Source organism: Girardinichthys multiradiatus, chromosome 15 (assembly GCF_021462225.1).
Source record: "Girardinichthys multiradiatus isolate DD_20200921_A chromosome 15, DD_fGirMul_XY1, whole genome shotgun sequence".
Lineage (NCBI taxonomy): Eukaryota > Metazoa > Chordata > Actinopteri > Cyprinodontiformes > Goodeidae > Girardinichthys > Girardinichthys multiradiatus.
In genome coordinates, this window is record NC_061808.1 from 35390360 (window position 1) to 35402799 (window position 12440).

Here is a 12440-nt window from a genome sequence, read left to right on the forward strand (position 1 = left end):
AAATAACTTTGTAACTGTTTGCAGATTGATAAATGTCAATGGCTTTGTCGTCTCTTCTTGAATTTCTTTAGATTGCCTTTTAAGATCTTCCAGCCTATTTCATGTTGTCAGACGGGTTCTATTTGAGTGATTTCTTGATTCTACATATTTGACAGTAATCAGTCCAGAACATGCTGTCTAGAACTGTAGCTACTTACATTTGAATGCCTTTTTGTGCTTAATAAATGATATCATAATTAAAAAACTGCATTTTGTATTTACTCAGCTTGTCTTTGTCTGTTATTAAACTTTGTTTGATGATCTGAAAACACTTTTTTACAGCAATGTCCTTTTATCATTACCATATCATAAACATGGTACAGTCAGTGACTTCAGCTACATGCAGCTGGCCTGATAGGGGTGTTTTGCTACACATATGTCACTTTACATTTGTAATGGGCATGCAGTAATTCAGGCACATCATGTGATTAAAAACTGCAGTTATTTGCAAAAGGAAACGTGAAGTGGAATTATCCACATAACTGATCTGACAGGATAATGTAAGAACATATTTAATTCAATAATACCATTACCCTTTTTAATTTATTTTTGGGATGTATTTTTAAAAAACAGACATGATGCCCAAATACAAAAATATAAATTGCTTCCTTTTTGTTCCCCTTTAAACCAGATAAAGGTTAGTGATAAGACCCCAGGCCAGACCCAGAACCCACTGGAAGGACTATCTACTCTCTCTGGCCTAAGAACCCCCTGTGATCCCCCGGAAGAAACTGGAGATTACTAAACTAAATGCCAGATGTTTTTTGAGAATGTTTTCACTTTCCTCAAATTCAAATGTTTCCATACATTTCCTTAACATTCGATGGAATTGCCTTTTAAACTGTATGACTTGGATCGGATGTTTTGGGTATCATTCTCACAATAGTTTTCTAGAATTTTAGCCTATTCCTCCTGACAAAACTGAGTCAGGTTTGCAGGCCAACTTGCCGTCACATACCTTTTCAGCTGTGTCTTCATGTTTTCTTTGGGACTGAGATCAGAAGTTTGTGATGGCCCCTCCGAAACATTAACTTTTGTTGTCCTTTAGCCACTTTATAGCTAATTTGGCAGTATGCTTGAGGTCATTGTCATTTGGGAAGACCCACTTGTGCCCAAACTTGACTTCCTGGCTGATATCTTGGAATTATTTTCAATAGTTTCTGTTCTTTCCTTATGATGCCAAGTATTTTGTGAAGTGCACCAGTCCTTCCTGCAGAAAAACAACCCCACAACATGATGCTGCCACTTCTATACTTTATAGTTGGGATGTTGTTTGGAATGCCTGTCAATAATGCCTTTAGCTTTACCTACATCAGACCACAGGACTCAATGGCTTTGCCCTGTGTACATTTGACAACTGTACTCTGAGTTTTTATGTTGCTTTTGGAGGAATGGTTTCTTCCTCACTGAATGGTATGATAGTTGATATCCAAATGCTGTTAATGCTTGCAAATAATTGCACAGATGAACGTGGCACCTCCAGGCATCTGAAAATTGTACCAAAAGATGGAACTGCAGAGTTCCAAAAGTCTCTTCCTGATATTTTGGCAAAATTCTTTCAAATTTCCCATGGTGTCACACCAAAAAGCAATGTGTTTGAATGTGCTTTAACATACATCCCCAGGGGTGCCCAAAGTTTAACCAAATCAACCTGTCAGACATCATCATCTGGGATTTCCAAACGGTTGAAACCAATTATAATATTAGTGTTTTTTAACGTCTGATTTGGAAGAGAGTACAAAAAAAAAAAAAAAAAACTACAGTTTTTACTTTTCCTTTTATCAAAAATATAAATACATCTAGAATAGATCCTGATTTATTCTTATCTAAAATAACCATGCTCGCATTTTAGGACACAAAAACACATCAGCTAAGAAATGGGTGTGAATTATTGATGCTTTTATGCGAATATAAATGCACAGATGTCATTTCAGCTTGTTTGTAACGTGCGCGCCTACCTTATTGACGTGTGCGTGCTCGCGCAGAGCCAGGTCCCAGAATCTGCAGCCGACCTGGTTTCCACACTGTCCCACTGAAGACAACATGTCAGTTTAGCTAACAGCCGTTCCAGCGACCGTCACATGTATTTCATTGCCGACATAAAAGACAACACTTAAAGCAATTCCATTCCAAAAAACGAGTTCTTCGGGAATTCAGCTTACCTTGGACAACAACTGACTGAGTCATGGCAGCAGCTGCACAGACTGTAGGTCCGGCTATATTTGTTCAAATTGGTTCATCGACATTAAAGCGGTGTACACAACACTTTTGAAGGCTGTGTTGAGTCGCGCCTGCACTGTGTTTGGTCCAGTATTGATGACGTAATTGTAATAGAAACAACATGGGTGGTTCTGCCGTACGTAGAAAACGTAAGCTCATTCTGTGAAGCCCGTATAAGAAATGGTGGAAGCTGTTGTTTAACGTAAATATGAGTCTTAAAGTAACAAGCGTTTTACAGAAATGACTTATAGATCAATATTACAGGCTGTCTTTCTTTTTATTTTATTAAAGTTATTTCCCAAGGTATGAACATTGTACTATTATTTACAGCCTGGGTTACATATTAAATAATGAATTATATGTATAGTGGTAGTACTTAATATTGGCTTTGTTCACAAGGGCGGCCACAAGGAAAAAAAATATGATAAAATAATTACATGGTCATTTTCAGTTTACTCTTATAGTGAGTTCCCTTTTTACTTGGAAATCGATTTATTTCTAAACTCCTTAAGGAATTTTGACTGTCAAAATTGAACATGTTCCTTTTATGTTTGAACGCATGAAATGGATAGAAGTATATCGTTATTAGCTTGTATTTCTAAATGCAGCTGGTACCAAAACAAAGAGCAAACCCTATTGTTTTCTTGTAACCAGGAGGTTTTCTCAACTCGGGCGTGATGTCATTACCAGCTCTGCTCCAAGTTTCATAGTCACAGCATTAATTACTGTTACTGATTTGCATATCCAATCATATCGCCTTGGACGTTCAGTATTGCAAGAAAATATTGCTGTGCTCCACATATGACTGATGATGTTGAAGTTGGCATCTAAAGTGTATCTAATGATCTCTGTGTTTTTAGAGTTCTAGATTGTATTTATCTCTAAACTCAAAATCAGAGAGTATTTTAAACATAGCTCGATAGTAATGAAGTTTTTACTGAGTTTGAAAACACAAAAAGCACTTTCAGTGCGTTTTTCGGATTGCACCACTTTACACTGAGACAAGAATGAACCATAATAACTTCCATGGTACGTTGTTCTTTGTTGAAGTGGGTGTGTTGTTGTGTGGGGGTTGGTAGGAATGGGGGCACCATTTATACAACAACCACCACTGTATGTCTATGATGTATGTATAAACGTTCCATCTTTCTGTTTAGAAAAAGAACACCTCATGAACCTCGATGTACAGTATATGGCGCTGTTTTTATAGTTACTCCAGGAAACTGAATTTAGAACAGATATTGACATAAAGCTCCTAAAGCCTTGTTTGCTACCGGAGTTCTTTTGTAAAGGGAAATTGTTGTAACTCATATTAAGCAGGTTTCTTCAAAGAGCTGTTGTAGATGCTGATGGCTGTGGGCAGGAAGAATCTGCTGTAGTCGTCTGTCCTACAGCAGATCTGAAGAAGCCTCTGACTGAAGACACTCTGTTGTTGTAGGACAGTCTCATGAAGAGGATGCTCAGGGTTCTCCATAATGTTCTTCATTTTATGAAGAATCTGTCTTTCCACAATGATCTCCAGAAGTTCCAGAGGAATCCCCAAAACAGAGCAAGCCTTCTTTATCAGCTTGTTGGGCTTTTTAAGTTCTTGGCTCCAGCAGATGATGGCAGAAGAGATCACACTCTGTTCTGCCACTTTCCCTCTCAGAACCTTCATACTCAACCACAAGTAAGCCCAGCATTCACACCAACTGGATTCAGAACCATCTTCCTGAAGATAACAGTTCTCTTTTTTATAGTGAGCCAATCCCAGAAGCCAGATGATTATGGAGTCCTGACCCTGCCCGAAAACATCATTTGAATAAACCTTTTCTGATTCCCTGGTGTGCTGCTCTAGAGTCTCCTGGTACAGAACCTGATATGACAGAACAAAGCAACAAACCAGATTCTGATGCAGTTCTTTTTGTGAATCAGACTTATCCCGATCCACAGGCGACACGTTGAAGTTACTGTTTTTCTCCAGATTAAATTTTACCATAACTTACAGAACTGGTTCCAAAAACACATAGCCAGATTCCCTTTCACGACTGTTCTCCCCTGATGATGATCCCGAGCCTGAAAAAATTGTTCCACAGTCCTGTGTCATTGGTTCCCTCACCTGGGACATCGAAGAATGCTTCAGAGCTCAAGCCAGTTCATGTAGGAGGACCCCCTAGTCGCTTCTATGTCCCATCGGCACCTGGTCCCAAGTCATACATTGGGCTCATGCTTCCCGTTTCTCTGGTCATAACGGTTCCAGCCGAACGATCGCCTTTATCCGAAGGTACTTCTGGTGGCCCGCTCTCACCCAAGATGTGGTCAAATACGTCAACTCATGTTCCATCTGCCCCCATAACAAGAACACCCATTAAGCCCCAGCCGGTCTCCTCCAACCACTATCCATCCACAGCCGACCCTGGTCCCATAACTCTGTGCTGCTCTATAGTCTCCTGGTACAGAACCTGATGACATTGGATGGGTATATCCTATGTATTTAAAGTGATCCACCTTCAGTGCATCCATTCAACCTGTGTCCTCCTTATTTTTGTTTATTTTTTATTTATTTATGCATTTTATAAAACCATTTGTACAGTACTTTAATTGAAAAGATTGATATTTATGAAAATAAACTGAAAAGACAACATTTGAATTGGATGTAAAATATTTTTATTAGATAAATGGTACAAAAAATCTTTTTAGCTTGAAGTTATCAAAAATGTGCCAAGATAGAAATACCGAAAACACTGAACCTTACAATGAAATAAAAGGAAGTGTACATTCCAAATTCCACAGGAGATTTTATTTTGAAATGTTTGTACTCTGATCCGATTTTAAAAGGTTACTTGGGTTTGGAGGGTCTGGTCATTAGGGATGCACAGAGGCGCAGTTGGTAGCACTGTTGCCTTGCAGCAAGAAGGTCCTGGGTCCTTTCTGCATGGAGTTTGCATGTTCTCCCCATGCATGCGTGGGTTCTCACCGGGTTCTCCAGCTTCCTCCCACAGTCCAAAAACATGACTGTTAGGTAAATTGGTCTCTCTAAATTGCCCTTAGGTGTAACTGAATGTGTGCATAGTTGTTTTTCCTGTTTGTCTCTGTCTTGCCCTGCGATGGACTGGCGACCTGTCCAGGGTGTACCCTGCCTCCCACCCATAGACCATAGACTGCTGGAGATAGGCACCAGCTCCCCTGTGATGCACTATGGAATAAGCGGTTTAGAAAATGACTGAATGAATGTATTCTGATCCGATTTAAAAAGATTACTTGGATTTTGGGGTTCTGGTCATTTTTTTGGTGGAAAACAAAAACAGTGACTTAGACAAAGAAAGAAACATTGGACCAAATTAACAAACTCCTAGTGGGTATTGTTTAATAAAAATAAATTCTGAAATTGAGTTCGGTCAGTGCTGTAATGGGGCTACTGATAGCAAATAGTATTATGCTCCAGGACAGCTTCCAACGCTGACAGCTCCACTGACCAGAATCGCCTTGCTGAAGCTTGCTTGGCTCTGGTTTATGGTCAGGTTCTTCATGCAGCCCACGTAGGGCTTCCTGGTGCCAATATGTTCTGGGAGAAAGAGATCTGAGACGAAGAAGAAATCAGTTAGGAGATGCATAATTTTGTTACAACAGAGGGAAATCAAGAGGAGGTTCTGGTACTGCTCTCTCACCTGGAGCTCCACCAATAAACACTGGTTTCCTTGTGTCTGCAGACCGGGGGTTCACAGGTCCTACAACATGCTTGATCTCAGAGTCCACATCCAGCTGAACAACATTGGCATCGCGGATCACTGTGGGCAGAATCAACATTGGACTGCATTTATTTAGAGGCTGGTCTAAACTGAAAACACTGAGGACTCTATTTGTCCTCAGAAGACAGAACCTTTGAGTTCTAAGCTGTAACAATCTACTGGAACAGTCCTTGATTTTGTAATTCTACTTTCAAAAGTTAGGGTTCTCATCCTTGACCAACAATTGAAGCTCAAAATAATTCATACTCCTGGCAGATTTAACTTTAAAATAGTCTTTTTATGTTACCAATATAAGGAGGAGCTAAAGATGAGGGTGATGGAAAGGAGTGTAGTTCATCATTAAAGGTTTATCGCAAAAATTCCATTGAAAACCTGCAAAAAGCTGGTCATCAATTATATGAAGGATTTGACTGCTGTACTTCCAATAAAGATTTGTCAAATGATTATTGAGAAGGTTATAAATAATTTTTGACATGTTATAATTTAGTAAAATGTGAATAAACACAATTATTTGTTTTCAATAGTGATTCACCTTTTACATTTGAGATGCCGTTCTCATTTTCTATCAGCAACAAACGTTTTGGTTGAAAGAAAGCTATTTTACATATAAATGTGCCAGGAATACAAATAATTTGGGCTTCACTGTAAAAACCTTTATAAATAAAAATCTGAAAAGTGTGTTTGTACATCTATAGACTAAAGTTAATGTCTATTCTTCTTTGCAAAATGGGTTGAGTACTTTTAGATTAGATGGAAAGTGTCTGTAAGCATCCTTTTTTTCACATGTCTTGTCTTGGCATTTTAGGCATACCACATATGAAGTTAATTTGTTAACTTAGGTACGGGAGCAGGGCCACGCCAGAACCACACATCTAATTACACTACAGTCTACAGTCTACTTATACCCAGTTCACCCATACCCCACAGTTAATATTTTTTGCAATGCTTAAAACTGTGAGACGGTTTTGGCATATATTCACTGCCAAATCCACTTTTGTGATGTCACCAAGAAGGCAAAGTGAGGGGCAGACTGAGACTGTATACTCTAGGCTAGGTTGATAGGTCTTCACATACTTTTAGATAAAAGCTAGAGACAGATAGCATGCAGATAGTCATCAGGTAAATCTCCTATGCAGTTTGGACATGTGTCAGTAAGCGAGAAACCCATTTGAATCATCCTTTTTCCTGTGCAGTGTGTTCTATGAAGGATTTTTGTATTGTATCAGCTGAGGCTTGATATTTTGAGTCCTTCTAAAAGGGTTTGAGCAAATTCTACTCCAAAAGTTAAAATCTGCACTGGTAGATAAATCCCCACCCATTTACTGATAGGAAGTGAGATTGCTAGATCTACTTCTGAAAGTTTTATGTAAGTTTTTGAGAGTAACTTTGGGTGGCAGAAGTTCAAGGAAGCCATGTTTTACTATTAAACATACATGTTTAACTCTTGCCACAAATTCTCAAGTGGATTTAGGTCAGGACTTTCACTAGACCATTCTAATACATATATATGCTTTAATATAACCATTCTATTGTACCTCTGGCTGTATGTTTAGAGTTGTTATGTTAATGAAAAATGAAGTTCTTTTGTATCTTTGAAAGGTTTTTCTCTCGGGATTGTCCTGTATTAAGCTCCATCCATCATCAACATTGAGCAACGTCCCTGATCCTGCTGAAGAAAAGCATCCCTACAGCAGCATGATGCCACCACTCTGTTCAGGTTGATATGAAGGGTCAGTTTTTTCACCAAACACTATGTGTGTGTGTTGCATGTATGTAAAAAGCCATATTCTGGTTTCAACTGACTAGAGCTCCTTCTTCCACATGTTTGCTGTATCCCCTACATGGCTTCTGGCAAACTTTAGGCAGGACTTCTTTCAACAATGACTTTTTTCCTGCCACTATTCCATAAAGGTCAGATTTTGTGAGTAAACAGCTTACAGTTGTCCCAGATTACCCCACCTAAACTGTAACTCTCTCCCGCTCCTCCAGGGTAACCAGGGACTTCTTGATTGCCTCTCTGATTAATGCTCTCCTTGCCCAAGTTGTTCTTTCTCTTATATTCTCTAACAAGCCTCCCAGAAGCTATCTCAGAACAGGTGGATTTAAACTGAGATATCATAAACTCTATTTACTAATTAGGTAATATATGAAAGCAAGTGGTTGCACTGCATTTCATTTAGGGGTATTGGAATATAATTTTACATCACACTTTTAGTTTTTTTTATTACAAAAATAAAATATAAAAAGCATGTATAATTTTTTTCTACTGCAATTATGGCCTACTTTGTGTTCTGTCACATAAAATCTCAATAAAATTATTTGAAGTTATCTTTGTAATGTAATAAACTAAAAAATGCAGAGGTACGTGACTACACTTAAAGGCACTGTATGTCAATCAGATGCACCATCATCCATTTTATCTGTGCTTCCTTGTTCTGCGAGAGGCTCACCTGTGATTCTGTGCCAGGTGCCATCACACACACCCTGTCTTGGTGATACCTTTGTAGAGAACTCATGTGTGCCATCATAGACAAGAACAACCACCTGGAAGAAGAAAAAATGAAAGATTTTGACTGACTGACCTGAAAGAATCCGTCCTAATCTCAGGATGACTGTGTTAGGACTCACCGCGCCTTGATGAATGTACATTATGAAATAACCCTCTGATGCGCGCACATGTAGTAGCACCGCTGATGGCACACGAGGACGCACTTCCACTACTAACTCGAATGTCAGCCCGAGCTCGAAGGATTCATCTGAAGAGGGAAAGAGTCACAGACAGCAAGTTAACAGATGTTTTGGATATCTGTTCCTAAGCATTTCTTTTCACCACACATGGCTTCTGAGCAAGTGGTTAATCAATCAGTTCGCTCAGCTCTTTGTCTACCTCAGATAGAGATGTGATTAGACAGTCTTTTCCCTGTCATCACCCTCCATTTCCTCCTACTAACACAATTCCCCTTTTGCTGTGCTGAAGATATCATGTTATTTCACTTAGCTACACATTTTCCATGCACACAAGTTTGTGAGAGACCTGATGAACTAGTAACATAACAGGTGGTCAGATGAAAAGTGATATCAGCTGGGATCAGCTCTAGGAAGGGGAATGAACAAAATCAGAATTGTAGTACATTATATTAGGCTGTGTTAAAGTACAGTGCTTTGAAAAGTATAAGAAAAAAATAAGGAACATACCCAGAACCACATACCCTCCCTCCTCTGAGAAGTATGTTCCATCCTCAGAGAGTCCTTCAAAGCATGGACTGACCCCAAATGTCTCAGCCACAGAGGACAGCCTTCGTCCATCAAGCTGAAGGTTCTTTAAACAGCCAGTAAAGCTATATGCAGAGTTTCTCTAAAGAAAATACAAGCAAACAGGAGTTTTCTTTTTAACGTCCACAGCAGAGGCACACAAAAACGTACCTATAAAAGGTTAATTAGCATTAAACACAAGAAAAACACAAAATGTAGAGGTCATCCAGTAGTTTTTCCCTCTTTCCTCAGGCTACAGGAGATGTTCTATCAATACTGAATCCTAGGTCACAGGTCAGAAAATGGAGAAGAGAGATGGAGCAACTTATGATGCACTGTGGTTGCACAGTAGCTGAACATTGAACTTATTGCCTTATTTCTCTGTAGCACAGAGCTGAAAGCTAGATGTCTAATTACTTATTTGGTAACACTAACTTAATTAAACAACTATGTTTTTTTTTTACAGTGGTCCACAAAATTATTTATTACCCATGAAAGTTTTCACAGTTTGTGATGTTTTAAGCACAGCATTTTATTTATTTAATGAGGACTTTATGAGACCAAGACAAGGTAGCAGATAGTTATGAAGTGGAAGAAAAAGGATGCATGGTTCAGAAATAAAAATCCTAAATGTGTGGCATGCAGTTTTATTCAGCGCCTCTGAGACAATAATTGGGAGAACCACCTTTTGTTGTATTTCAGCTGCAAGTCTTTTGGGGGTATGTCTCTACCAGTTTTAGACATTGAGAGAGTGTCAAGTCTTGCTAAAGAGTCCCAGTTGGATTTAGGTCTGAGCTTTGACTGGACTATTCTAACACATGAATATGTTTTGTTTGGAACCATTCCATTGTTGCTCTGGCTGGATGTTTACTTGTCCTGCTGGAAGGTAAATCTCCACCTCGGCTCAAGTCTTTTGGAACTGTATTTAGCTTCAACAATTTTTACATCCACTCTGACCAGTAACTGTATTTCTGGTAAAGAAAAGCATCCCCACACCATAATACTGCCACCACCTTGTTGTACTGTGGGAACGGTGTGCTCAGGATGGTGTGAAGTGTTAGTTTTCCACCACACATTTTTCATGTAGGCCAAAACAAGTTTGGTCTCATCTGACCAGAATAACTTCTTATAATAGTTTGCCGTGTTGACTTGTGACAAACTATATACAAGACATTTTTTTGCTATGCTTTTTTTCTATGCACTCTTCCATTAAGGTCAGAACTTAGGAGTGCATGTCTAAGACTTCTGTCCTGTCAGAAATGTCTCTCACCTGAGATGTGGATCTCTGCATCTCCTGCAGAGTCACACGTCTCTGATTTATGCTCTGCTTACCCAGCCTGCTTGGTTAGACAGATGGCCATGTCTTGGTAAGTTTGCAGTTGTGCTTTAGTTAACTGAACAGTGCTCGGTGAGATATTCTAAGCTTAGTATATTGTTTTCTAAACTAGACTTCTCCACAACTTTATGCTTGAACTGCTTGCTTTTTACTTGGTCTTAATGATGCTGTTTGTTCAACAAGGCCTTCATAGAAGATTGGATTTATACGGATATGAATTAATACAAAGGTGGACTCTACTAAATAACTCAGATGGACCTGAAAGCTCTTGGTTACACTGGATTTTATTTAGGGGCATTAGAGTAAAGGGAGCTGAATATCAGTGCATGCCACACTTTACAGATTTATGTTTGTAAATAGTTTAGTAAAATATTGATCATTTTTCCTGCACTCCACAATGGTAGTCTGTGTTTGTCATAAAAGATGAATTCCTGGAGTGCAGCACAAGGTGTAGTGGTAGAGCGCGCAACCCATCCCCAGTGGCTTCAGTCCTCGACACAGCTGTCCTGGGTTCGATTCTCGGTCCTGGCGACCTGTGCTGCACGCCTTCTCCCTCTCTCCCTCCCGCTTCCTGTCTGCTTACTTTCAGCAAATAACAACAAAAATTAAAAGCCACTAGTGCCGCAAACAAATCTAAAGAAAAACAAAAAACAAAACGAGAAATCTTCAAGTTTGGGCCCGTGCTGCAACAGAGTGTGCAATAGCTCAATGGGCATGAATACCTTTTGCAAATGACCTCGTTGAAGGGGTAAAAATCAGTTTCTATTGTGAAGCTTTTCTATAAGAATCTAGGCCATTTCTCATTTACCGTAAACTTACACACTGTAGTAGGAGCACTGTTCTCCAAAAATGTCTATGAATTAGATACTGAAGTTCTTTTATTAATTCACATTAAAGATTCACAAATTGTACATAACTGTGACATAGTAACTATATCTGGAGTTTCAAAATAATATTCTGCTGACATTTCAATATTGCTTTAAAACTCCTTTCAATTAGCTAATTTTAAGGTTTATTCAAATGATGCTGTAAAGTTGTAACTCGTACCTGAATAGTCCTTTTTGCCTTCCCAGGAGGAACTCCTCCGACAAAGAGGGAGTCGCTGACATGCCAGGGAACATTGTTTGCCTGAACTTTGTCTTCAAACACTGTGAGCCTGTCGATTATTAGGCGCCCCATACTTCCATCACGGACACAAACAATCTAAAGAAAAACCAACAGGCTGTCAGTTTAAAACATAAGCCTATTACTGTATGCCATCATGATGCAAGAAGGAGAGACTTTATGAACTTACACTGTGCCATGCACCATCATCATATTTCTTTTCACTCCTAATCTGAACTTTTTTGTCTCCCACACTGAAACTAAACACAAGTTTTCCATTGGCCAGAAACAGAGCCATGAAGTTGTCCTCTTGGACATCGGATACATAAAAGATGAGGCCGGAGGCTGATTGGATCTTTAGTGACAGAGAGAAGTGGCACCTGGAGGATGAAACATGGATCCAGTCATACATACATAAACAACAGCAGACATGTACACAGCTTGCTTTGAGCAAACACTTAGCTTACTATGAGCAGGTTCTGGATCTGACCCACCTCTCAGAAAGAGAATCAGGGACACCTGCGTAGTGTTGCCTGCTGTTGGCAACGCCGCCGTAGTGGAAGGCTTGGCGTGTTGATCTAGGACTTTGGGAGAGGTAGCAAGACTGGATGTTTGGTTGTAATGGCTCCAGATCAGAGCTGGTCACTTCCAGAAGATGACTGGACTTATCTCTGGCAACCTATGGAAAGCAATACTTCTACTTACTAAATTGTCAGCAGAAGACCTGATCAAACTGATCTTTCTGAGGTTCACTTTGAGCA

At 39.4% G+C, this 12440-nt stretch overlaps 2 protein-coding genes across 7 annotated transcripts in view; both read right to left on the reverse strand.

Moving 5' to 3' along the window:
* The window catches only part of tube1 (tubulin, epsilon 1), a 35127-nt gene extending 32776 nt beyond the window's left edge, over nucleotides 1-2351 (reverse strand). For 2 of the 6 annotated variants that reach the window (XM_047388272.1, XM_047388269.1), the window contains exons 1-2: nucleotides 2202-2351; nucleotides 1998-2071 (exon numbers count right to left, since the gene is read on the reverse strand). In XM_047388272.1, the coding sequence (XP_047244228.1) occupies nucleotides 1998-2071; nucleotides 2202-2226 (99 nt within the window). In that variant the 5' untranslated portion in view covers nucleotides 2227-2351. Of the gene's footprint in view, nucleotides 1-997; nucleotides 1250-1997; nucleotides 2072-2201 lie in introns of those variants that run through there. The other 4 variants (XM_047388271.1, XM_047388268.1, XM_047388270.1 and 1 more) reach the window with 4 other exon arrangements.
* Nucleotides 2352-5530: 3179 nt separating this feature from the next.
* lama4 (laminin, alpha 4) overlaps nucleotides 5531-12440 on the reverse strand; it is a 57517-nt gene continuing 50607 nt past the window's right edge. Inside the window, exons 33-40 of the mRNA XM_047388522.1 lie at nucleotides 12174-12358; nucleotides 11870-12059; nucleotides 11623-11778; nucleotides 9183-9342; nucleotides 8616-8743; nucleotides 8438-8531; nucleotides 5907-6026; nucleotides 5531-5818 (exon numbers count right to left, since the gene is read on the reverse strand). Of these exons, the coding sequence (XP_047244478.1) occupies nucleotides 5673-5818; nucleotides 5907-6026; nucleotides 8438-8531; nucleotides 8616-8743; nucleotides 9183-9342; nucleotides 11623-11778; nucleotides 11870-12059; nucleotides 12174-12358 (1179 nt within the window). The 3' untranslated portion in view covers nucleotides 5531-5672. The remainder of the gene's footprint in view (nucleotides 5819-5906; nucleotides 6027-8437; nucleotides 8532-8615; nucleotides 8744-9182; nucleotides 9343-11622; nucleotides 11779-11869; nucleotides 12060-12173; nucleotides 12359-12440) is intronic.